The sequence below is a fragment of the Stenella coeruleoalba genome (genome assembly GCF_951394435.1).
Source record: "Stenella coeruleoalba genome assembly, chromosome: 13".
Lineage (NCBI taxonomy): Eukaryota > Metazoa > Chordata > Mammalia > Artiodactyla > Delphinidae > Stenella > Stenella coeruleoalba.
This window is the reverse complement of record NC_137159.1, coordinates 30,056,028-30,082,577: the sequence shown is the minus strand read 5'-3', so window position 1 is coordinate 30,082,577 and position 26,550 is coordinate 30,056,028. Positions and strand designations below refer to the sequence as shown.

At 37.3% G+C, this 26,550-nt stretch overlaps 1 protein-coding gene across 7 annotated transcripts in view; it reads left to right on the top strand.

Annotated features, from left to right (window-relative positions):
- ZNF638 (zinc finger protein 638) overlaps positions 1 to 26,550 on the top strand; it is an 84,377-nt gene that overhangs the window by 20,408 nt on the left and 37,419 nt on the right. For 5 of the 7 annotated variants that reach the window (XM_079940368.1, XM_079940364.1, XM_079940367.1 and 2 more), the window contains 7 exons: positions 3,192 to 3,230; positions 3,972 to 4,264; positions 5,363 to 5,637; positions 7,015 to 7,161; positions 8,080 to 8,202; positions 24,002 to 24,060; positions 24,279 to 24,331. In XM_079940368.1, coding sequence (XP_079796494.1) covers positions 4,096 to 4,264; positions 5,363 to 5,637; positions 7,015 to 7,161; positions 8,080 to 8,202; positions 24,002 to 24,060; positions 24,279 to 24,331 — 826 coding nt within the window. In that variant the 5' untranslated portion in view covers positions 3,192 to 3,230; positions 3,972 to 4,095. The remainder of the gene's footprint in view (positions 1 to 3,191; positions 3,231 to 3,971; positions 4,265 to 5,362; positions 5,638 to 7,014; positions 7,162 to 8,079; positions 8,203 to 24,001; positions 24,061 to 24,278; positions 24,332 to 26,550) is intronic. The other 2 variants (XM_079940369.1, XM_079940366.1) reach the window with 1 other exon arrangement.

Here is a 26,550-nt window from a genome sequence, read left to right as displayed (position 1 = left end):
TATCTTTGCCTACCCCGCCCCTACACTTTTTTTTTAGCATTAATTTTTTTTTATTGGAGTATAGTTGCTTTACAATATTGTGTTAGTTTCTACTGTACAGCAAAGTGAATCAGCTGTATGTATACACATATCCCCTCTTTTTTGGATTTCCTTCTCATTTAGGTGACCACAGAGCATTGAGTAGAGTTCCCTGTGCTATACAGTAGGTTCTCACTAGTTATCTATTTTATACATTGTATCAATAGTGTATGTATGTCAATCCCAGTATCATTTTGAGGAGGATATTTTCACAATGGTTGACTTCTGAAATGTCCACAAAAGTTGTCTTGTAGAATATTCCACATTCTGCACCTTTCTGGTTTTTTTCCTCTTCATTAAATTCAGGTTGAACATTTTTGTCACAAAAACTTTATAGGTGATGTGTATACTTACTGCATCACGTTGGGATACAGATAATGTCGTTTACTTAGGTCCTTGTTCATAGCCATTATGTTTATATTGCTTATGTATCATGCTTCTGAAACACATTTAAAAAAACTCGTTAGTACCAAACGTAAAATAGATAGCTAGTGGGAAGCAGCCGCATAGCACAGGGAGATCAGCTCTGTGCTTTGTGACCACCTAGAGGGGTGGGATAGGGAGGGTAGGAGGGAGGGAGACGCAGGAGGGAAGAGATATGAGGATATATGTATATATATATATATAACTGATGGACTTAGTTATAAAGCAGAAACTAACACACTGTTGTAAAGCAATTACACTCCAATAAAGATGTTTAAAAAACCCACAAAAACTAGTTAGGCAATATACAGGCAGTCCAAACTCTATTTGCAGAATAGTATGTATGCTTTATCTTTCTGCTCTGGGCAGCAGAGACAAGAATATGTATTCTAGCAGTTAACCTAGATCTGAAACATCATTTCACATCTGAAACATTGTTACCCACTCTTGAACTGGAAAGATCTGGAAATTTAATAACTTCTGTGTGTCGACAACCAGCTGTATTTCCAGCATTGTACATAAGAGAAAGCTAAGCCTTACTCATAGTAAGTAACTGGCTTTCAGATACATGGTCATTAAGTGGCAGTACCTACACTTATACACCCAGCTGTGTTTGATTCCAAAGGTCTTGCTTTAGTTTTTTTTTTTTTTTTCTTTTGGCCGCACCGCTTGGCTTGTGGGATCTCAGTTCCCCGACCAGGGATTGAACCCAGGCCCCAGCAGTGAAAGTGCCAAATCTTAACCAGGAGACCACCAGGGAACTCTCAAAGGTCTTGCTTTTAAACACAGTAACGTAAGACCGGAAATGTATCTTCTTACATGGTACAGAGTAACAAAAGTTTTAAAAAATGTAGTAGTAGATGAAACAAAATTGTTCATGTTTTAACAATTGTTGATGCTGGGTGATAGATACATTGGATTGAAAGTTAAGTTTTTTTGCCTTCATAGTTTGTCACATTGTAGTTATAAGATGCATCATGTCTGCTCTTAAAGCAGGAAGAAGTGGACAGAAGCTTTCTCAGAAGTCTGCCAGTGGTTTTGTACCTGTGTCTGTCTCATTGGTTTGAACCTATCACTGGCTATCTTCTAAGGAGGCTGAGAAAGCAAATATTTAGCTTTTTTAAGCCTTTGTTGTGGAGGCAGGCATGGGAAAAGAGAGTTGAGAATTGCTTTTGAGTTAACCTGCTAATGATGTCTGAGACAAATATCAACAAATAAAAACCACTTTACTTTTAGTAAGGTTTTGACCTCACTTTATTTTCCTGCCAGGTGACTTGTTGAGTCTGCTGCCTTCATTTCCTTACCTGGCTCTCCTCTTGGTTACTGAAATTGTATTTTTGAACATCAGTGATTCAATAATTTAATTTAATCACCATTTCCAGTTAACTTTTAAGAGTCCAGAAAATCTAGAAAAGATGAGGATAAAGATGTCTTTTTTTTAGGCTTCTATGATGTTACTGTTCCTCCTACTTTTTCTTTCTGTAATTAACCCTTAATCTCTTTCATTGGTGTATCTTTGTCTGCTTTACTCTTAAGTGTTAGTGTGCATAAGATTCTGTCCTCAGCCCTCTTTTTTCCCCACAAACTCTATTCTCTGTTTATCTCACTCATTCTTAGTAGTATAGCTGATGCCTGATTTCTAAATATCCCAGCCCTCATCTTTTTCTCTAATCCAGATATTTATTTCCAGTTGTTCTGAAAACATTCCTATGTTCCCTTCATTTCAGAAATGTTTATTGTTCCCTGTTGCCTTTTAATTATGTGCAGCCTCCTTAACCTGATTTCAAGGACGTTCATAGTTTGTCTCTGAGCTGCCTTTCCAGGTTTTCCCCCTCATAATTGCTTTTCATCACTTCCATGCTGCAGCCATACCGGTTCCTGGAATAGAACACATGTTTTGCCTCCAGTGCTTCTTTTATGTATCACCACTGTATGAAACCTAACCTGATCCATGCCTATTAACAGACCTTTCGCCACATGGCTTGTGGGATCTTAGTTCCCCTGAAAAGCAACCTTTTTCTTTGAATTCTCCCCTGAATCCTCCCACTAGATCCTCTCTTGAGGAGCACTTGGTACAGTGTAAGGGGCACTATTCATGTCTTATTCTGTAGAGTGGTGTCCCCTGGAGTTCTGCAAAGTGGGAGAACTGTCTTTAACCCCAACCTAAGCTTGTGTTTTATACCTCTTCTATACATCTCAACACTTCTATATGTACTGCTTGTTTTACCTAAATAAACGTCGAGGCCTTTGAAGTATAGGGAATGTGTTTCTTTTCCCTGAATTGCCTAATACCTTATTTATTGAATTAGACACTCAAAATATTTTACTTTGAAGAAAATATTCATATTTTAATATACTAATAAATCACTGTGTTAACTTTGTTTTTTATCCTTTTTTAATCTTTTTAAAAATACTTTTTAAATTTTTAAAAATTTTTAAAAATTTTTTTGTTTTTTAAATTTTTAAAATTTTTATTTATTTGTTGCGCCACATGGCTTGTGGGATCTTAGTTCCCCAGTGAGGGACTGAACCCGTGCCCTTAGCAGTGAAGCACGGAGTCCTAACCACTGGTCCATCAGGGAATTCCCTTAACTTTGGTTTTGAACAGTCCTCTTGATATATTGCAGGGAAAGATTGAGCCTTATAATCTTATTTTAACTGTTCATTAATATTGTTTATTCTCAAAATAGGTATCCCGATTGGAATCCTGAGATCCTCCCATCAAGAAGGTAGTTATTTTTTTAATAGTGGTATTATTGAAATTTGATTTTCTTTTAAAAGTAAACAAGTACTTTTTTTTTTTTAAAGGTACTGTTTTGAATAGAGTCCTGTTTTGACCATTTTTACTTTTAAACAATAGGCAAATGGAACCAGCTCAATGAATCTTTCTTTAGTTACCCCAGTTTAAGTGTGATAGCTCCCATCTGTGAACTTTTTTTTTTTTTAAGTCTGTTCTGAAAATACTTTGTACTTTTACTATTATTTTATGCTTGTGGGATCTTAGATTTGAAGGCTGGGAATGGGGTTCCCGGTTCAATGTGTAGGTACACAAGTACAACAGTCAAAGAAATATTTGTGGATGGCATAATGTTTCAGGAAAAATTGTTGAAAAACATTTGTTTATGTAAGTCATTTCCTAAATTCTTCATGTAATATAATACTTTCAAAACATAATTGGATATAATAGTGGTATAGGAAAAATGCAAGAAATGGATGATAATATTCTTTTGTAAATTAACAAAACAGAGGAATCTAAGCAATGAGAGAGGTGATCATCTGCTCTGATTGTTTCTTACTCATCTACAAGGCTGAATTGCATCATGTCAAACAGGTTTTTGCTTTATGTAAATACATGGTATCAATTTGGCATTGTTAATAGTCTGTTTTTAAGAAGATAAATCTGTCATTTAGTATAGATTTAAATTTTTGTTAAATTGATGAATCTTGTGGTTTTTTCCTGCACTTTGTAGAAATGAAGGCAATAGAAAAGAAAACGAAACTCCAAGAAGACGATCTCATTCTCCCAGTCCTAGACATTCTAGGAGATCAAGCTCAAGTCACAGATTCCGTCGATCCCGAAGCCCAATACGTTATATGTACAGACCACGAAGTCGAAGTCCAAGAATTTGCCATCGTTTCATTCCTAGATACAGATCCAGATCCCGTTCACCGTATCGAATGAGAAATCCATTTAGAGCTAGTCCAAAATGCTATCGATCAGTTAGCCCCGAAAGGACATCAAGGAGATCAGTGAGATCATCAGGTACACTTATGGTTGTGAATAATAAGTACTTATTTTGACTAAATTTTTTTAGCTTTTTTGTTTGTTTGAATTTTTTATTTCTATTAAGCTTGAAATGGTGACTTATATACTACTGTCAAGATATTTTTAAATGTTGACATTTTGAGGTATTTGGCTCAGCTCTTTTTAAAACTTTCAAGGTTTTTAAGAAATGGAATGTTCTACTTTATTAAATTTTAGAATTTCTATATGAAATCCAACCCACATCCCAACCTATTTCATTCTTCTTCCCTTTATTATGTATCAGAAGAAGTGTGGGAGACTGTATCTATCCACCCAACATCAAACTTAAAAACCGAGGATATACAAACATCTTAGTTTGCTTTAGTAATTGATTATAGACTTGTCTTCGGTGAATTAATTTAAAACATTAAAAAATTATTCGTATTTTCAACCTGTGTCTTTGTATTGGTTTAGTGACCTTTCTGGAAATAGCTCTTACGTAATTCTTTTCTGAGATCTTTGCAGAGGTCTGTGAGGTCTTTCCTTTTCCAACTACATGTCTTTGTGAAGCTGGATTTTTCTTTAAATGTTTCAGCTGAAATAATGTATCCAGCAGATTGGATGCAGAAGCAGATACGAGAATTCAGACTTTTTTTAAGCCCAACATTAAAGCGTTTGGAAAATATACAGTGGTGCTACTCATCTAATTTTTGTTTTGAAATTAAAGTTTTTTATAAAAATATATTATTTATATTAACATAGGAGTTTATTATTAAATAATTAATATTTTAAAAATTCTATTTTAGTTTCTTATATGGTAAACATTGATAAATTGAACAAAAGCTCTTTGGAGTCCTCAATTTTTAATAGTGTAAAGGGATACTGAAACCAAAGTTTGAGTACCACTGGTAGAAGAGAAGCTCACTGAATAAGGGATCTTCATGTTTTTACATCTTCACTTTTGAGTGAAGAATTAAAGAATAATAATTTTGTGTGTGTGTGTGTGTTTGCCACCTGTTTGCCACCTGATGATTCTTTTTTTTTTTATAATGTGATGAGATGTTTCCTACCTTAAGTTCTTTTCAGTTGAAGTAGTATTTATGTCCTTTTTACTAGACAGAAAAAAAGCATTAGAAGATGTAGTACAACGGTCTGGGCATGGATCAGAATTCAGTAAACAGAAACATCTTGAAGCAGTTGATAAAGGACACTCACCAGCACAAAAACTTAAAACTGTCAGTGGAGCAAGGCCATCAGTTAAATCTACGAGCTCTACAAAGAGTGATTCAAATATAGGACATGGTACTCGTTACAAGTCAAAGAATCTTGAAGATGACACCTCACCAGAAAGTAAACAGGTGTCTGATAAAGCTGTTTCTCTACAACGTAAGGTCAGTAGTTCTTTGTTACTGGAAGTGTGTGCATACATTTGTTAATATGACAAAGAGAAAACAAAGTTTTCAGAATTTTTAATTTTCATATTTCCAAAAGTTTGAAATCGTGACTTGTTATGTTGATATGGAATATTCATTGGTTTCTCTTCTGAATATAATAAAAGTCCAATAATTAAAGTCCTGTAGATTACAAATCCTAGAAGTTTGGCATTTGATATATCAAAAGTGAGAACATTTTGACAGTTTGGTGTTTTTGGCTAACCATACAAACAGATCCTTGTGATAAGTTTTGCTCCCTTATTGGGGAAGTGGATGTAATCAGCAGCATTAATGAGGTTTTATAATCTTTGTTAGTAAGTTATTAGTGAGTCTCTGCTGAGAATTGGTCATTTTTAATCTGTTTTATACTTTTTGCAGTACAGTTCATAAGTTAAATCATTATCCAGTGTAGAATACTAGTCTCTTTTCTGGGTACTAACTTATTGGTGTATTTTGATGGTATTGCTTTATTGTATATGTTAATGAAATTACTATTATAGCAGATAATATATAAAGAGACTATCAGAGTAACTCCTGATAGGCCAGATTTTCAAATGTTTATTATATTGTAATAATAACAAGTCTTCAAGTATTTAGGTATACATTTCTCTTAACATTGTCTTAACTTTCAACAACTACAGTTCCCTGCCCCAGAGAGCTTATATTTAGAAGGATAAACTTAAAATAATCAACCTGCAATTACAGGATTTTGAAGAGCATTAATTAGGAAGAAATGTTGAGTACAGGGAATTAATCTCAAAGAGGCTTAATTATTCTGTAACGTTCTTTCATTTTGTTTCTAGACTTCTAGATGGTGGCAGTGGAACTTTTTAAAAAGTTTTTTTTTTTTTGAGTCAATTTTTAACATAGGTGGCAAATTTGATAAAATATATTCAAATTGTATGTAGTATAAATCTTTAAAAATATTATGCCTATCTAGATAACATTTTTAATTATTAGAACACAGAGTAAATAAAGCTATAATTTCAGCTTCACTAGTGATGTGCCATGCAGATTCATATAGAAAAATACTGTTTAATAGTTTTGGACCATTTCATTTCATAGGTCTTGTTTGTTACAAAATGCTTCTAAACAGAAAAGAGCATCTGTGATTGGTTACCCATAAACTGACCACTGTTGGGTTTGAGTGGTAAAATGTAAAACATATTTCTTACTATTTTTCTTTGGCCTTTAAAATTTTTTTAAATATGCTAAAATATGTTGAAAAGACTGCTTAAAGGACTAAAATTAATGGTAGAAGAAATTATATTGGGAATTATTATTACTGTACTTTGTCACTTAATTTGGTTTAATTTTCTTTCATCCCAAAAAAAGCTTCGGAAAGATCAGTCTTCACATTATGGTCCCGTTCTTCTTATATCTGAATTACCAGAGGATGGCTGTACTGAAGAAGATATTAGAAAAATATTTCAGCCATTTGGAAAAGTTAATGATGTCCTGATTGTTCCATATAGAAAGGAAGTGAGTTATTTAGTCTGTTCTAAAATTCATACAAAGTCATTATTTTATAAAGACTGTTGTTGGATCTTTTAGCTGCTTTTCCTGCATACACAATTGTTTATTGAATTATGTAAATGTTCGGATTTGAATGAACAATGTCCCTAAATACTGCTTTATATCGTTTCAAACAGCACACTGTTTTCTTAGAAGAGCACACTTTTTCCGTGAAGGGCCAGATAATATTTTAGGCGTTGCATGTTATAGGATTTCAGCTATTCAACTCTGCTATACAACTCTGTTGTACAAACACAGTCTTAGATAATATATAAATGAATGAGCATGGCTGTGTTCAAAAAAACTATTTACAAAAACAGGTGGCAGGCCATAGTTTGCCATTCATTGCTTTAGTACACCAGTAAGGTCATATTAAAAAAATGATTTTGTCTGTACAGTATTTTTTTACATATGAGTTGTATTCCTATAACTCACATAGTAGAGTTCACCAGAACTACAAACCCTAGGTTAAGCAGAACGTAAAAAATTGTGAGGTAAGACAAAGGAACATAGTTGGTATTATTTTCTTTGTTGCAAGAACCCTTAAAAAGGTCAGACTTACAGCAGCTAGACCAGATCCTGCCTTCTCTTCGATTGTTCAGTGAGCCCTCCTTCCCATTTCTTATTGTTCCATGATCCTGCCATGGACCCATGCTTCCTTCTTACCTTGGTAATGGTATAGAAATTCTATAAGGTTAAGTGTCCATTTCATGTGTGAAAACATCCTAAACATCACATTACACTTCAGCAAAACAAAAGAGGTGAACGCAACCAGGACTTGAGGTAATTTCAGTTTTATATTCCACAAAGAAGTATTATATTAGGTCATACAGAGAAATTTAAGGTAGATTTTTTTGACTAAAAGTGGAATACATTTCATTTTAGGCTTACTTGGAAATGGAATTTAAAGAGGCAATTACTGCAGTCATGAAGTACATTGAAACAACACCACTTCTGATAAATGGGAAAAGTGTGAAAGTATGTGTTCCAGGAAAGAAAAAGTCACAGGTAAACTGAATTAAGTTCTTATGTGATTCATTGTTGATTAATTTTTTGTTTAAGTATGGCACGTACAGAAAAAGGCATAAAACAAAAATGTTCACTCCACAGATTAGGTATAAATTCAAATACATTGAACTTAGCAACATCTTTATGCATACGTATATATATCACACTGTAAACAGTATTGAATGATAAGCAATAGACTAGGGGAAAATACTTAACAGAATTAGCAAAAGTCTGTGAAACCTCTACCTAAGTCACAAACTACAACACTAACAACACCCTGGAAGCCCCTTGCATACTTCTTTTGAATACTTACTCCGGGGCAGAAGGGAGTGTGTAACCCCACCTTGGTTTCTAATACCGTACTTGAGTTTTGCCTGTTTGGAAGTTTCTATAAACAGAATCATAGTGTATATATTCTTCTGGGCCTTTTGCTTCCTTAGAAGTATCAACGTTTAGGAGTTTAGTCTTTGTAGATCATTTTCTTTGCTTTAGTTTATATATCCATAGATAATGTCTATAGAAGTACTTTAAAATATCCAGTAAGTTTTGCTTTGTGTATATGTGTTCTTTTTATTTTATTTTCTTATTTACTGAAGAATGCCTGCGTTGGAGCACACATTTTTCAATTACTAATTTGATTTGGAGATCAAACCATGTTAGTACGTTATAGATTTTCCTTATTCTTTTAAGGTTATATGTGGTGTTACTTCCTATGAATATACCACAGTTATTTCACCAGTTCCTTATGGATTGCTATTTAGGTTATTTCTAGTTTACTATAAATTGCTATAAATAGGACTTCAGTTAACTTCCTTGTATATGGCTTTCACAGGCCTTTCTTAATGCATTTATGATGGTGTTTTTTAAGGTGATATCTACAGTGGAATTGCTGGGTTATAGGGTATACAGAAATAATATTAGATTGCCTGTTAAATGACTAATAATTTATAGTCTAATAATTTATGTGAGTACTGGTGTTTCTCTATTATCAGTGACATCTTAATATTTGCAGTTTTAAAATCCAGTATGTAAAAAATGGTATCTAGTTTTGATGATCATCTTTAGTTTTGATTTGGGTTGTTTTTTCTTTTTTGTGTGTGTATCTGTGGTAGTGTTTGGGTTTGCTGTTCCCATGAGGTTTTGATATAGCAGTCCATATATGTACAAGGTTGTTTTAAGTTGCTGGTCTCTTTCCCGCTTGAGAAGTTCCTTTAGCATTTGTTGCAAAGCTGGTCTGGTGGTGCCGAATTCTCTTAGCTTTTGTTTGTCTGTTAAGCTTTTGATTTCTCCATCAAATCTGAATGAGAGCCTTGCTGGGTAGAGTGTTCTTGGTTATAGGTTCTTCCCTTTCATCACTTTAAATATATCATGCCACTCCCTTCTGGCCTGCAGACTTTCTGCAGAGAAATCATCTGATAATCTTATGGGTGTTCCCTTGTTTTAATATTTTTTCTTTGTCTTTAATTTTTGTCCATTTGATTACTATTTGTCTCAGCTTTCCTCCTTGGGTTTATCCTGCCTGGGACTATCTGCGCTTCCTGGACTTGGGTGACTGTTTCCTTTCCCACGTTAGGGAATTTTTCAGCTATTATCTCTTCAAACATTTTCTCAGGTCCTTTCTGTCTCTCTTCTCCTACTGGGACCCATATAATGTGAATGTTGGTGCATTTAATGTTGTCCCAGAGGTCTCTTAGACTGTCTTCATTTCTTTTTATTCTTTATTCTGTTCTGTGGCAGTGATTTCCACCATTCTTTCTTTCAGGTCATTTATGATTTCTTCTGCCACTGATTCCTTCTAGTGTATTTTTAATTTCAGTTACTGTGTTGTTCATCTCTGTTTGTTTGTTCCTTAGTTCTTCTAGGTCTTTGTTAAACATTTCTTGCATCTTCTTGATCCTTGCCTCCATTCTTTTTCCGAGATCTTGGATCATCTTCACTATCATTATTCTGAATTCTTTTTCTAGTAGATTGGCTATCTCCACTTCACCTAGTTGTTCTTCTGGGGTTTCATCTTGTTCCTTCATCTGGGACATATTCCTCTTCCGTCTCATTTTTTCTAACTTTCTGTGATTGCGGTTTCCGTTCTGCAGGCTGCAGGATTGTAGTTCTTGCTTCTGCTCTCCTCTGGTGGATGAGGCTATCTAAGAGGTTTGTGCAGGCTTTCTGATGGGAGGGGCTGGTTCCTGCTTAGTGGTGGGTAGAGCTGGGTCTTGTCTCTCTGTTGGGCAGGGCCGTGTTCAGGGAGACTTGTCTGCTGATGGGTGGGGCTGTGTTCTCGCACTGTTGGTTGTTTGGCCTGAGGCGACCCAGCACTGGAGCCTACAGGATGTTTGGTGGAGCTAATGGTGGCCTCTGGGAGGGCTCATGCCAGTGTGTACTTCCCAGAATTGCTGCTGCCAGAGTCTTTGTTCCCGCAATGAGCCACAGCTGCCCCCTGCCTCCGCAGGAGATCCTATAATACTAGGCAGGTAGGTCTGACCCAGTCTTTTATAGAGTCACTGCTTTTATCCCCTGGGTCCTGGTGTACACATGACTTTGTGTGCACCCTCCAAGAGTGGAGTTTCTGCTTCCCCCAGCCCTGTGGAATTCCTGTGATCAAACCCTGCTGGCCTACAAAGCCAGTTTCTCTGGGGACTCCTCCTCCTGTTGCTGGACCCCCAGACTGGGAAGCCTGACATGGGGCTCAGGTTCCAGTTTGTGGATCTCCCACCCAGTGGGTATGGGATTTGATTTTATCGCGATTGCACCCATCCTGCCCCCTCGTTGTGGCTTCTTCTCAGTCTCTGGATGTTGGGTATCTTTTTTGGTAGCTTCCAACATTTTTTTGATGATCGTTGTCCAGCAGTTAGCTATGAACAAAGTGGTGCATGTATCTTTTTGAATTACAGTTTTATCTGGATATATGCCCAGGAGTGGGATTGCTGGATCATATGGTAATTCTATTTTTAGTTTTCTGAGGAACCTCCATACTGTTTTCCACAGTGGCTGCACCAAATTACATTCCCACCAACAGTATAGGAAGGTTCCCTTTTCTCCACACCCTCTCCAGCATTTATTATTTGTAGACTTTTTAATGATGGCCATTCTGACCGGTGTGAGGTGGTACCTCATTGTAGTTCTGATTTGCATTTCTCTAATAATTAACAGTGTTGAGTATCTTTTCATGTGCCTATTGGCCATTTGTATGTCATCTTTGGAGAAATGTCTATTTAGGTTTTCTGTCCATTTTTCAGTTAGTTTTTTTGTGGTTGAGATGTATGACCTGTTTGTATATTTTGCAAATGAAGCCCTTGTCGGTCGAATCATTTGCAAATATTTTTTCCTATTCTGTAGGTCGTCTTTTCATTTTGTTTCTGGTTTCCTTTGCTGTGGAAAAGCTTGTAAGTTTGATTAGGTCCCATTTGTTTATTTTTGTTTTTATTCTGTTGCCTTTGGAGACTGACCTAAGAAAACATTGGTATGACTTATGTCAGAGAATGTTTTGCTTGTGCTCTCTTCTAGGAGTTTTATGGTGTCACGTCTTACGTTTAAGTCTTTAAGCCATTTGAGTTTATTTTTGTCCACGGTGTGAGGGTGTATTCTAACTTCATTGATTTACATGCAGCTGTCCAACTTCCCAACACCACTTGCTGAAGAGACTGTCTTTTTCCCATTGTATATTCTTGCCTCCTTTGTTGAAGATTAATTGACTGTATGTGTGTGGGTTTATTTCTGGGCTCTCTATTCTGTTCCATTGATCCATATGCCTGTTTTTGTACCAGTACCACACTGTTTTGATTACTGTAGCTTTGTAGTATTGTCTGAGTCTGGGAGAGTTATGCCTCCTGCTTTCTTTTTTTCCCTCAGGATTGCTCTGGCAATTCTGGCTCTTTTATGGTTCCATATAAATTTTTGGATTATTTGTTCTAGTTCTGTGAAAAATGTTATGGGTAGTTTGATAGGGATTGCATTAAATCTGTAGATTGCTTTGGGTAGTATTGCCATTTTAACAGTATTAATTCTTCCATTCCAAGAGCATGGTATAGCTTTCCATTTCTTTGAATCCTCTTTTATTTCCTTTATTAATGTTTTATGGTTCTCAGCATATAAGTGTTTCACCTTGGTCAGGTTTATTCCTAGGTATTTTATTTTTTGTGTGCAATTTTTAAAAGCTATTTTTTTTTACATTCCTTTTCTGATATTTCATTGTTAGTGTAAAGGAATGCAACCGATTTCTGAATGTTAATCTTGTATCTTACTAATTTGCTGAATTCACTTATTAGATCTAGTAGTTTTTGTGTAGAGTCCTTAGGGTTTTCTATATATAGTATCATGTCATCTGCATGTAGTGACAATTTTACCTCTTCCCTTCCAATTCAGATATGTTTTATTTCTTTTTCTAGTCCAATTGCTGTGTCTAGGACTTCCAATATGATGTTGAAGAGAGAGTGAGAGTGGGCATCCTTGTCTTGTTCCAGATTTAGCAGGAAGGCTTTCAGCTTTTCACTGCTGAGCATTATATTGGCTCTGGGTTTGTCATAAATGGCTTTTATTATATTGAGATATGTTCCCTCTATTCCCACTTCGGTAAGAGTTTTTATCATGAATGGATGTTGAATTTTGTCAGATGCTTTTTCTGCGTCTATTGAGATGATCATGTGGTTTCTGACTTGTCTTTTGTTAATGTGGTGTATTACATTGATTGATTTGCATATGTTGAACCATCCTTATGAACCTGGGATGAATCCCACTTGGTTGTTGTGTATGATCTTTTTTATGTGTTGTTGAATTTGGTTTCCTGATATTTTGTTGAGAATTTTTACATCTACATTCATCAAAGATATTGGCCTGTAATTTTCTTTTTTGGTGGTGTCTGTCTGGTTTTGGTATCAGGGTGATGGTGGCTTCTTAGAATGTCTTTGGGCGTGTTCCCTCCTCTTCAGTCTTTTGGAAGAGTTTGAGAAGAATTGGTATAAGTTCCTTACATGTTTGGTAGAATTCACCTGTGAAGCCATCTCGTCCTGGACTTTTGTTTGTAGGCAGTTTTTTTGTTACAGATTCTATTTCAGTTATAGTGATCGGTCTGTTCAAATTATCTATTTCTTCTTGATTCAGTTTTGGTGGGCTGTATGTTTCTAGAAAGTTGTCCATTTCTTCTTAGGTTGTCAGATGTGTTGGCATATAGTTGTTCATAGTATTCTCTTATGGTTTTTTGTATTTATGCGGTATCAGTTGAGATTTCTCCTTTTTCATTTCTTTTTTTGTTTATTTGGGTTCTTGCTCTTTTCTTTTTGGTGAGCCTGGCCAGAGGTTTGTCAATTTTGTTTACCCTTTCAGAGAACCAGCTCTTGTTTTTGTTGATTTTTTTTTTAATCTCTATTTTATTTATTTACTCCCTGATCTTTATTATTTCCTTCCTTCAGTTGACTTTAGGTTTTGTTTCTTGTTCTTTTTCTAATGCTGTCAGGTGGTAGGTTAGGTTGTTTACTTCAGATTTTTCTTGTTTTTGATGAAGGCCTGTATCGCTATGAACTTCCCTCTAAGAACTGCTTTTGCTGTGTCCCATAGATTTTGTATGGTTGTGTTTTCTGTCCATTGTTGTTTGTCTCATGGCATTTTTTAATTTCCATTTTGATTTCCTTGTTGACTGATTGGTTTTTTACTAGCATGTTATTTAGTCTCCACGTAATAGTTTTTTTCTCGTTTCTTTTCCTGTGGTTGATTTCTAGTTTCATGCCACTGTGGTCAGAGAAGATTCTCAAAATAATTTCCATACTCTTAAATTCGTTGAGGTTAGTTTTGTGACCTAGGATGTGGTCAATCCTAGAGAATGTTCCGTGTGCACTTGAAAGGAATATATATTCTGGTTTTTTTGGATGTAGTGTCCTGAAAATATCAATTAAGTCTAACTGTTCTGTTGTATCATTTAGTGCCTTTGTTGCCTTATTGATCCTGTCTTGAAGATCTGTCCATTGATGCGAGTGGGTGTTAAAATCTCCTAGTATTATTGTATTCCTATTGGTTTCTCCCTTTATGTCTGTTAGTATTTGTTTTATGTATTTGGGTACTTCTATATTAGGTCCATATATGTTGATAAGTGTAAAATCCTCTTCCTGTATTGATCCTTTTATCATTATATAAGTGTCCTTTATCTTTCTTTCTAGCCTTTGCTTTAAAGTCTATTTTGTCTGATATGAGTATCACAACTCCCGCTTTCTTGTCATTTCCGTTTGCATGAAATATCTTTTTTCATCCCCTCACCTTCAATCTATGTGTGTCTTTTGCCCTAAGGTGGGTCTCTCGAAGGCAGCATATTGTAGGCTCTTGTTTTTTTATCCAGTCTGCCACTCTATGTCTTTTGATCAGAGCATTCAGTCCACTGACATTTAAGGTAATTATTGATACATATGTATTTATTGCCATTACAAATGGTGTTTTTCAGTTGATTCTTTGTTTCTACTCTGTTCCTTTCTTTTTCTTTTTGTGGTTTGATGATTTCCTTTTATTTTATGCTTGTGTTCTCTTCTTTTAGGTTTTTGTGAATCTATTGTATGTTTTTAATTTGTGGTTGTCCTGTTTTTCAAGTATGTTAACCCCCTCCTATGTCTGCTTGCTTTAGACTGATAGTCAGATAGGCTCAAACACATTGTAAAAAAAAAAGAAATCTGCATTTTCTTACTCTCCTTCCCCACATTTTATGTCCCTTTTTATATCTTCATGTTTATCCTTTTGCTGTTCCTTGTGTTTATCATTGCTTTCACAAATGGGGTGTTTTGTTTTGTTTTGTTTTGTTCTTTTTGATCTGTATACTGGCTAATTTAAGTGATTTACCTTCCAATTGTGATTTCCTCCCTCCTATTTCTTCTTGCCTCTTTTCCATTTAGAGATGACCTTTCAATATTCTTTTAGCATAGGTTTAGTATTGCTGTATTCTTTTAGTTTTTGCTTGTCTGAGAAATTCTTTATTTCTCCTCCTATTCTAAATGATAGTCTTGCTGGGTAGAGTATTTTAGGTTGCAGATTTTTCTCTTTCAAGACTTCGAATGTATTTTGCCACTCCCTTCTGGCCTGCAGTGTTTCTGAGAGAAATCAGCTCATAGCCTTATGGGGGTTCCCTTGTAATGAACTCTTTGTTTTTGTCTTGCTGCCTTTAGAATCCTCTCTTTAACTTTTGCCACTTTTATTATGTCTTGGAGTAGGTCTCTGTGGGTTCATATTGTTTGGGACACTCTGTGTTTCCTGTATCTGGATATGTGTTTCCTCCTTTAAATTTGGGAAATTTTCAGCCATAATTCCTTCAAATACATTTGCAATTCCCTTTCTCTTTCTTCTCCTTCTGGAATCCCTATTGTGTGTAGATTGACCCGCTTTATGTTATCCCTTAGGTCTCGTATATTGCTTTCATTCTTTTTCATTTGGCTTTCTGTCTGCTGTTTTGGTTGTGTAATTTCTGTTAGTCTTTTTTCCAGGTCACTTATTCTTTCTTCTGCATTATTCATTCTGCTATTCATTGCCTTGAGCTCAGCTTTTGTCTTAGCAAATGAAGTTTCTCATTTTTCTTGGCTCCTCCGTATAGTTTCATTCGTTTTCACAGTAATATGCATTTCTGTCAATAGCCTTTCTTAACTCTTTCAGTGTTTTCATTACCTCCTTTTGAACTTAGTATCTATTAGACTGAAGTGGTCTGTTTCGTTGTTGGTTCCTTCAGGGGAATTTTCTTGGTCTTTTAACTGAGAGTGTTTCCTCTGCTTCTTCATTTTGTTTATGTATCTCTTAGTTTGTGAGTGTAGGGGAAACAATTATCTACTGTAGTCTTGGGGAGCTATTTATAAGTGGGAGTGTCCCTGTGTAGCTGGTGTGGGTTTAATATTTTTTTGGCATGAGGGCTGTTTTTGGTTTGGATGCTTGCTGTCTCTTTCCTTAGCATGTGCTGGCTGTTATCCCCTTGATAGGGGTTGCACAGGTGCACAGCTCCTGCAAGCTCCCAGGAAGGCAGGGACAGTGGTTGGCTCCCGGTTGTGGGTCACTCCACAGTGGTAGTGGTGGTTTTCACACCCCCGGGGAGGTGGGGGCAGTGGTTGGCACTGGGTCGTGAGACCCTCAGCAGCAATGGCGGGCCATGCACGCTCCCAGGGCAGTTGGCCCCGATCATGGGACCCTCAGCAGTGGTGGGCTGTGCCTGCTCCTGGGAAGGTGGGGGCAGTGACCTGTACCCACTCACAGGGCCCTTGGCATCAGCAGTGGCTTGCACACCGGGCCCTGGAGCTTGTGTAGGCAGTGTCCTGCCGCCTGCGAGTGCACAGAGAAAGAAGCTCCTATGGTGGGCCAGACTCCTCCTTGCGTACCCCCCAACAACAGTGGTGCCTTGCCTCTCTGGTGGGCCCAGCTTTCTTCCTGGACTTCCTCAGTTGTGGTGCATTACACCGTAGCCCCCTCAGGGCTGTCTTCACTCAGCCAACCCCAGTAGTCTCCCCAGAGTCTGACCTCTGAAGCCCAAGCCTCAGTACCTAGCCCCCACCCATCCCAGCAGGTGAGCGAGCAGACAAGCGTCTCGAGCTGGGGAGTGCCAGTCGGTATGAGCCTCTGTGCAGGTCTCTCCGCACTTTGCACTCCACACACCTGTTGCTGTGCTTTCCTCTGAAGCCTACCCATCTGAAAGATGTACTTGCCAGCGAGGGGACTTCACAGTGTGTGGAAACCTTTTCTTTCACAGCTCCCTCCCAGAGGCACAGGTCCTGTCCCGATTTCCTTTCTTTCTTTCTTTCCTTTTTTTTAAATTTTTATTTATTTGTTTGTTTGTTTGTTTATTTATTTATGGCTGCATTGGGTCTCTGTTGCTGCGTGCGGGCTTTCTCTAGTAGCAGCGAGCGGGGGCTACTCTTCGTTGCAGTACACGGGCTTCTCATTGCGGTGGCTTCTCTTGTTGCAGAGCATGGGCTCTAGGTGCGCAGGCTTCAGTAGTTGTGGCACACGGGCTTAGTTGCTCCACAGCATGTGGGATCTTCCCAGACCAGGGCTTGAACCCTTGTCCCCTGCATTGGCAGGCAGATTCTTCCTTTCTTTCTTTTCTATTTTCGTTTGCCCTACCCAGTTACCTGGAGATTTTCTTGCCCTTTTGGAAGTCAGAGGTCTTCTGTCAGTGTTCAGTAGATGTTCTGTGAGAGCTGTTCCACATGTAGATGTTTTTTGGTTTTTGGTTTTTGGGGTTTTTTTGCGGTACGCGGGCCTCTCACTGCTATGGCCTCCCCCACTGCAGAGCACAGGCTCCGGACACACAGGCCCAGCGGCCATGGCTCACGGGCCCAGCCGCTCCGCGGCATGCGGGATCCTCCCGGACTGGGGCACAAACCCGTGTCCCTTGTATCGGCAGGCGGACTCTCAACCACTGCGCCACCAGGGAAGCCCTATAGTAGATGTATTTTTGATGTATCTGTGGGAATTCCACGTCTTAACTCCCCCACCATTTGATCCCATCTGGTATCTAGTTTTAAGTTGCATTTTCCTGATTGTTATTGAACTTCAACATCTTTTAATATAATTACTAGCTATCTCTATTACTTGTTGTATATATCTTCTCACATTGTTCTGTTAGGTTGTCTTTTTTGTTTTGTTTTGTTTTTAGGTTATTTGTCTTTTAAAAAAATTTCATCTGAAGATGTTCATTATCCTAGACACTAACTTTGTGTTATAAATGAGAAGTATTTTCTTTTAGACTATTGCTTGTATGTATACATATATAAAGTTTTAAGTAATTTCAGTGTACTAAAGTTTATTACCTTTTTTCCTCTTAATGGCTTTTGCTTTCTTTCTTTTATCTTGTTTTGGAAGACCTTTGTACCAGTGCCAAAAAGATATGCTTCCATTATGTTTTAAATCCGTGATTTGTGGTATAATGTGTGAATAGTATCAATATTGTTTCCAAAATGGGTAACCAATTAACTGAACACCATTTATGCCTGATTTGTCTTTCCTCATTGATTTGGAAAGCTGTCTTTATGTGTATAAATTATCCTATACACACAGATCTGTTTCAGTCTGTTTATTTTTTACAAATACTGTATGGTTTCAATTATTATAACAACTGTAACTTTATAATATTTGCTTAGTTTTCTAATAGAATCCTTTTTCTTTGTTCTTTATTTAAATTTATTTTGGTTAATCTTAAACATTTACTCCTCAGTATTTGTTTCAGAATCAGTTTAAGTTCTCTGAACAATCTTATTGAGAGTTTAAATGATACTATATTGAATTTGTATTGATGTCTTTACAATACTAAATCTTTCTGTCAGAAACGTGGTTTATCTCTCCATTTATTTAGGTTTCATCTAGTGTCCCTCAGCAAGTTTTACATGTTTTTTAAATAAATTTATTTATATTTGGCTGCATTGGGTCTTCATCGCTGTGTGCGGGCTTTCTCTAGTTGTGGTGAGCAGTGGCTACTCTTCGTTGTGGTGCGCGGGCTTCTCCTTGCAGTGGCTTCTCTTGTTGCAGAGCATGGGCTCTATGTGTGTGGTCTTCAGTAGCTGTGGCACGAGGGCTCAGTAGTTGTGGCTCGTGGGTTCTAGAGGGCAGGCTCGGTAGTTGTGGTGCACAGGCTTAGTTGCTCCACGGCATGTGGGATCTTCCTGGATCGAACCTGTGTCCCCTGCATTGGCAGGTGGGTTCTTAACCACTGCACCACAAGGGAAGTCCCACATTGTTTTCCATGACATTCTTTTGTAGTGTTTCCATAATGTACATTTTGGAGGAAGTGTTAAATTTAACTTTTATTTATATTTATTTATATACATCATAAATATCATTTCAATTGCTATTAGATAAAAGAGTTTTTATTTATTTTTTTCTCTTACGTTTTCTGGTTAGTTACTACCAGAGTAACGCATCGTCCTAGTTTACTAACACCCGCTATATACATGCCCATTCCATTGTCCCATTGTCCTGATTTGAATAATGAATTACGTGGTGACCCTAGTTATTACCAATTTAGAATTTCTTTCATTTTCAATTAACAGAAAACTTCACCATTGTTTTATTAAACAAATCCGAGGTTTATTTATCTCATAACAGGAAATCTGCAGGCAGGCGGTCCATGGCTGGTGCAGCAGCTCCATACTATCTTCAGGAACCCAGCCTTTTTGGTTTTCTCCTCCACTATCGTTAGCGTGTACCTTTCATTCTTGTTTGTAAGATGGTTGCTGTACCTTCTGGTGTTGTTTCTGTCTTCCAAGCAGAAAGAAAGGAATAAAAATCAAGAGCAGAATGGATTTTTATCCCCCCCCCCAACCCCTCCAGGAAGAGCAAGTTCCCCAGCAACTTTAACCTACATTTGATTTACCAGAACTGTGACACGTGGCCATGTCTAGTTGCAGAGGATAATAAGGGGAATCAAGAATTGAATGCATAATTTAAAAATTTAAACTTTATCCTGTAGACAGTTAAATGTTACTCAAGGTTTTCAGCAGTGCTATGACATAATGAAATGGATGGATTAGAAAGGTTCATCAGGAAGTGATCTGCAGAATGAATTAGTTGGGCAAATGACTCTGAAGGCAAAGAAAGCTTAGCAAATTGATTAAAGGAAAGAAAAGAAAAGATCACTGATCCAGTTAGAGTGCTCATCTAGCCAGCCAGACTGTTACTAATAATAGTAACGGTTTGGGGTAGATAGTAACCTTGAGAATAGAAAGGAGAAGTAGCTTATACCAGTGACTCTCAAGCAAGACTGGCTGATCATTAAATTTGGAGAACTGGGGAGATAGTCTTCTTTAATTCTAAAACGTTTAATCTGGGAAAATGGGTGACTAAGGATACATTTAGGGTATTAGAGTGACTTACTGATAAGTTTGGTAAGGCAGCAGTGCAAGTCAGATAGCCCAATCATATTGATTTATTTTTGGCTGCTTTGGGTCTGTTGTTGTGCACGTGCTTTCTCTAGTTGTGGAGAGCAGGGGCTACTCTTAGTCGCAGTGCGTGGATATCTCATTGTGGTGGCTTCTCTTTGTTGCAGAGTACAGGCTCTAGGCATGCAGGCTTCAGTAGTTGTGGCTCGCGGGCTGTAGAGCACAGGCTCGGTAGTTGCGGTGCACAGGCTTACTTGCTCTGCGGCATGTGGGATCTTCCCCGAACAGGGCTCAAACTGGTGTCCCCTGCGGGCGGATTCTTAACCACTGCGCTATCAGGGAAGTCCCCATATTTTACTGTTTTGATTTTCATGGTAATGAATGGGCTAAGTATCAGCGCTAGAAACTAGAAAACATGCCATCTACCTGTCAAAAACGTTGATGTTCTTCAATTAAATATGGTTTGAGTGGTGCTGAACTGAAGCCTTAGAATGCTAACTCCTGACTTCTGTGTTGTGACTGACCAGAGGGGATCCCCAACAGAACTCTGGTTATGGCTTCTTCAGATTAGAAGTATATGGGACAATCTTCCTGGCCTGTTATCACAGGGGAAGACATTAAGTTTTCCTAATAGAGCAAGCCCAAAATAGGCTTGAAACTCAAACTAGAAAAGAAAGGGCAGCCCTAAAGTTTTCTTGATCCACATCTTAATTTTGGCATGAACAGTCAAAGCTACGATGAAACTTTTCTGCCCACGTTTGATATTTCATGTTAGGATAGCCTTGGACTCTGGCTGTGATTCATAGAACATTCTCTTCATTTTGCTACTTCTTGGAGTCAATAATGAAATGTTAGAGAAAAGGTTAAAATTTTCTACATCCCTGTATTTAAGCCTGAAAGATTAAAATATGGGTCTGCACGACTCTGCCAAACTCAGTAACCTTGTTTTTAATCATAAGCCAGCATAGACCTCAATCCTTAATAATGATTCTTAACCAATCTCCTGAAAGCAAGCATTCTTCTTTTCCAGAGAAATGGACACAAGTTGATACTGAAAATTTTCCTTAAAGGAGCAGGAGCCCTTGATAAAAAAGTAGAATCAGATTTTCCAACAAACAGTACCCTTGTAATTGTAAAATAGTGCTGCAGGTCAACCCTTTGCAAAAACAAAACAAACAAGACTTTAAAATTTTTAATTTACTGTTTTCAGCAAGATTCACGGGGACATTACATCTAAAACCTAGAGCAAGCAGCCAGCTTAGATTTAAGAAGACTGAATGGAAACAAAAGCAGTGCTGGGAAGCAGTGAACAGTGGTTTGAGTGTTATGGAAAATCTAATGAATAACAGAGATAAAACTGCAGAGATACAAGCAATTCAGAAGAGAGTTTAGTTTTACTTTAATTCAGAAACTATTTCTTGAACATCTGTTATGTGTCCGGCATTATGGTACATGCAGAAGATGCAAGTGATGAACGAGGCAGATGTGCTTCCATTCTTCTTAGAACTTATTGTCTATTAAGGAAGGTTAAAAAGTCTAAAATGATTAAGAGGAAAGGCATGGTGGATACGTCTAGGAGACCCAATCTGCATATAACTGGAATTTCAGAAAGAGAACATCACTTAAAAACTGGTAAAGATGTTAATTTTCATAGTTATAAAGGTGCAAGCTATAGTGATCCAGGCAGAAACAGTATAAACGTAAAAAGTAGACTAGCCTTAGATAGCCAAGCAACACATTCTCAAGGTTGAGTGGAAAAAAAGATTGATTGTAATGCAGTACATGCATTTCAAGTCAAATCCCAAGTTGTATGTTAGGACCGTATTCTCAGACACGTATGGGCTCGAAGAACGTTTCATCAGTCTATCTTTCCGAGAATATTGCTATCAAAATGAACAACTTAAGAAATGGAGAAGTTATGATATAAAATGATTGGTGATGAGTAATGAAACCATTTAAGTGTAGAGTAAGATCCAAATAGTCGTTCGTATCTTTATAAAATAACATAAATTGTAAAAAAAAAAATTACTTAAAATTAAAAACAGTAATAATTTTGGTCTAAAATATGTCATCAGAAATTGGCATATTTTGGGGACTTCCCTGGTGGTGCATTGGTTAAGAATCCTCCTGCCAATGCAGGGGACACGGGTTCAAGCCCTGGTCCAGGAAGATCCCGCATGCCACGGAGCAACTAAGCCCACGTGCCACAACTACTGAGCCTGCGCTCTAGAGCCCGCAAGCCACAACTACTGAAGCCTGTGCGCCTGGAGCCTGTGCTTCACAACAAAAGAAGTCACACCTGCACACCGCAACAAAGTGTAGCCCCTGCTCGCCACAACTAGAGAAGGCCCACGCGCAGCAACAAAGACCCCACGCAGCCTAAAATAAATAAATAAATTTTTTTTTAAGTGGCATGTAAGCCAAGGTGTAAGGGCTTTTAAATTTATACAGAAGAAATCAGGGGATTCACATTTATTTTAACACTGAAGATACCCATTAGTAGAATAAAAGTAGGAGGAGGATTATCTTCTAAACCATTGGGGTGAGGAAGATGTTTGGGATAAAATCCCATATAGAACAAAAGGAAATGGCAAGGTTGCCCCAAAAGAACAGAAAACATAAAATAATATGACAACAATTTTTGTTAAGTTCAGATCAGTTTAACACATTTATTGAATGTTCACTAATTGCCAAGCATAATTTTAGGCACCAGTGATAGTGAAGAGGAGAAAGACCACAAGGAAATTAAACATATATATATATATATATATATATACTATGTCTATTAACAGCAAGTGCTGTGGAGAAAAGTAACAGAAAAGGGAAATAGAAGTGCTCTTTTTGGGGAATGAGGAGCCGTGCAACTTTCCATAAGGTAGTTATAGAAGCTCTCATTGAATAGGTGATATTTGAACAGACACCTAAAGGAGGTGAAGGAGCAAACTGTTCCTTGGATTGAGGGCATTCCAGAGAGAAGGAACAGCAACTGCAAAAGGCTTCTCAGGTCCATGCCTATGTAGTTTGTTTTGTTTGAGAAGTATAAAGGATGCTTTAGGATTGGAAGTAGAGGATGGGGAGAAGTATGTGGTAGTTTGGGGGTAGAGAGTGCATGGAATGTGTGGTGTAAACGCTTAAGTATTAGCTTTTTCTCTGAGTGTGATGAAAGGTTTTGAGTTTAGGAATGGCAAGATCAATCTGGTTCTATGTTTAAAATGGAGTGAGGGTGGGTGAAAAGGCAAAGACAGAAGCAGAGACCATTATGAGTCTATTACGGTAATTAAAGGAAAAGATTGGACCAGAGTGATAGCAGTTAGACATCAGAAATATTATAGCACTGTTTGTTTTTTGTGTTTTTTTAACACCCCCTCCCCCCCAATAATAAGACTATAATTCCTCATTAAATATGACAGCCAGAATCCCGGCTTCTGTTCACAAAAATGCCGTGTATTTAGCCTATGCTAGGCACCAGACCGCGGACGCTCAGTACTGGCAAAAAAGGAAATGCCCTGCCCTCATGGCACTGCCATTTTTTTTTTTTTTACATCTTTATTGGAGTATAATTGCTTTACAGTGGTGTGTTAGTTTCTGCTTTATAACAAAGTGAATCAGTTATACATATACATATGTCCCCATATCTCTTCCCTCTTGCATCTCCCACCCTCCCTATCCCACCCCTCCAGGCGGTCACAAAGCTCCGAGCTGATCTCCCTGTATAGCACTATTTGAAATAATGTTTTTGAAAGGTAGTGATAAGAAAATGTAGATAAGTGATAAAAGGCAGGATGTAAAATTACACTGTATGATCACAAATTGAAGAATTTCTATCTATAAATAGAAAACGGTGATTAACATTTATACTTTAGGGTAGGAATATTTTAGATTTATGTACGTGTGTGTTTCTTATGCTTTTGTGTATTTTCTAAATGGTTTTTTATAATTGGGGAAGAAACTAAATTTTTCAAAATATTTTTCTTTCATAGAACAAAGAGGTGAAGAAAAAGATATCAGATTCAAAGAAAACATCTGCATCTACTTTAAAGTAAGTAATTCCATCATCTCCTATGTGAGAATGACTATGCATATGAAATAAAATTTTTAAATTTTACAATGACATTTTTAATGTATTTTATCATCCTGACTCCAGTTTAAATGGGGCATCATTCAAACTGAATTATTTTAAACTTTTTTAGATTTAAGCTTTGCATCTTTAGAAGTTAGAATTTTATTCTTTGCTAAATTTTTTTCTCCTTTTAATAGAAAAGATACAGATGCTTCCAAGGCTGTTGAAACTGTGACTTCAGCTTCTGCTAGTAAGTTGTTACTTTCAGTACTCCTCCAAATGAGTATGTTTTGTCAGATGACTAGGAACTTCTTGTAAGATGATGCTAGGAAAACATTATTCATTGTGCTTTAGGAGAAGGGGGACCCACACTGGCTCCTGTATTAAGCTAATGGTTAATGTTAAGTGTTTAATTATGAAATCTCTTGTGGAATAAATATAAGGACTCAATGAGATAATGTATGCAAAGTACCTATCATAGTTCCATAGTTAATAGCTATTTAGGTTAATTTTGCAGTGTCTGTCTCCATTCCCTCCCAGTAAACTGGTAAGACAAAACATAAAGGTATGTTAAGATTGCTTGTGTGGTCCCCTTTGATTTTGAAAGTCTGCTAAGAACCAAAAAGTAAACAAAAAAGACTAAACAGAAATAGATGATATTACACTCATGTGTTATTTCTTTACACACAGGCAAATACTTCAGGTCTTTATTATGAAGCTAGCTAAATGAATTTTGCATACAATTTTAAACCCAGTTTATTTATTTTTTTCTCAGTCCATTTAGGATTGGAAATGTCGAGAGAAAAAAGTTATTGCCAAAACATACACTCTTGAATCTAGTAAACAGTGTGATAGTGAAGGACAAGACATAAACAATATATTAGGAAACTTAAATTGTGTTTTGTATGTTATCTTTTTGAAAGGTAGGTAGTTTATGGATTTATATTCAGAATAGATAAAAGAGTTTTTGGTATTAGAACTAATATTCAAGTGACTGGAAAATTGGATTGTGTAGAATATCTCAATTTTCCATAATGTTTAGTTGGATAGTGTCCTGAAGTTATTGGAAGTTAGTGGAGGTGACTATGAGTGGCTTCTGGAAGGCAATAAATTTTTACTAAAGTTTTAAATGTGAACGTGTAAACGGATAATATTTAGAGGCAGAAGATTACTTCAGTTAGGCAGATGACATAAAAAAGGTAACAGAAAGGCCTTGAAGATTAGTGCTGGGGTGTTTTTTAATTTGACCCCATTAACAGCATTTCTCAAAATGTGTTGCGTGAAAGACTTATTCATAGAACATGTTTTGGATCAGGTGAAGGTTAGGATATGTACTGTACCTTTTTTTTTCCTTTAAAAAATAATCCACAAACCCATTCACTTTACGAAATCCTGCAGGAAAGAAACCTATTTAACTTTGTTTAACCCACTGTTTCCAAAGCTTGGATAAGTGCACCCCATTTTTTCTGTGTAAGACCTAGTAATAATTGGTACAAACTCTGGGAAATTTCCTTAGAGAATAAAGAACCACTAGTTGTTTAGGATTCTCATGTAGATTGGATACATGGAGTGATTGAAAAATCCTATTGAGAAAACATTTGGGATTCACTTTCAGGTAATTAGGACCTGATATTAAAAGGTTAATTAAAATGATCTGGGATGCTAAAATCTGAATTTTTATTATACAGAATTTTTTAGTGGATAATATATAAAAATTTAAAAAATAATTTAAAAATTTCAATGTTTCAGGCCGGATGGAGTTTTCTAAACGAATGTGGTAATGTTGATTATAATAAAATTTAGCTGCGGTGATTTCTTTGAACTGGGGGAGAACATTGCTAAATATCAGGTATCAAGGAATATCTATGGGAGATATCATTTAGTCAATCACATGGCATTGAAAGTGGGATACTTAGGAAAATTTTTTGTTAAGTTTAAGGTTTGAATTTTGGGAATGGCCCTAACATAATAAAAGTAATGCGTAGGGGGAGAAGTGCTTCAAGTTAAGTACTTCCTCCCTTCTAATATAAATGTAGAAAGAAAGAGAGGAGCCCAAGGCTGAGAAAGTGTCAGGTGAGAAAGATAAGATAGCTTTTTGAGATCAGCAATGTCAGATTGAAGAGGGATAGGAAGTCAGGGTAGTTTTAAGGAGAACTTTGGGGGCTTCCCTGGGGGCTTCCCTGGTGGCACAGTGGTTGGGGATCCGCTTGCCAGTGCGGGGGACACGGGTTCGAGCCCTGGTGCAGGAGGATCCCACATGCCACGGAGCAGCTAGGCCCGTGCGCCACGGCTGCTGAGCCTGCACTCTGGGGCCCGCGAGCCACAGCTGCTGAAGCCCGTGTGCCGTGGCAGCTGAGGCCCGTGTGCCTGGAGCCTGTGCTCTGCAGCGGGAGAGGCCAGCGCGGTAAGGGGCCTGTGCCCCGCAGCGGGGAGTGGCCCCCGCTCATTGCAACTAGAGAGGGCCCGCGT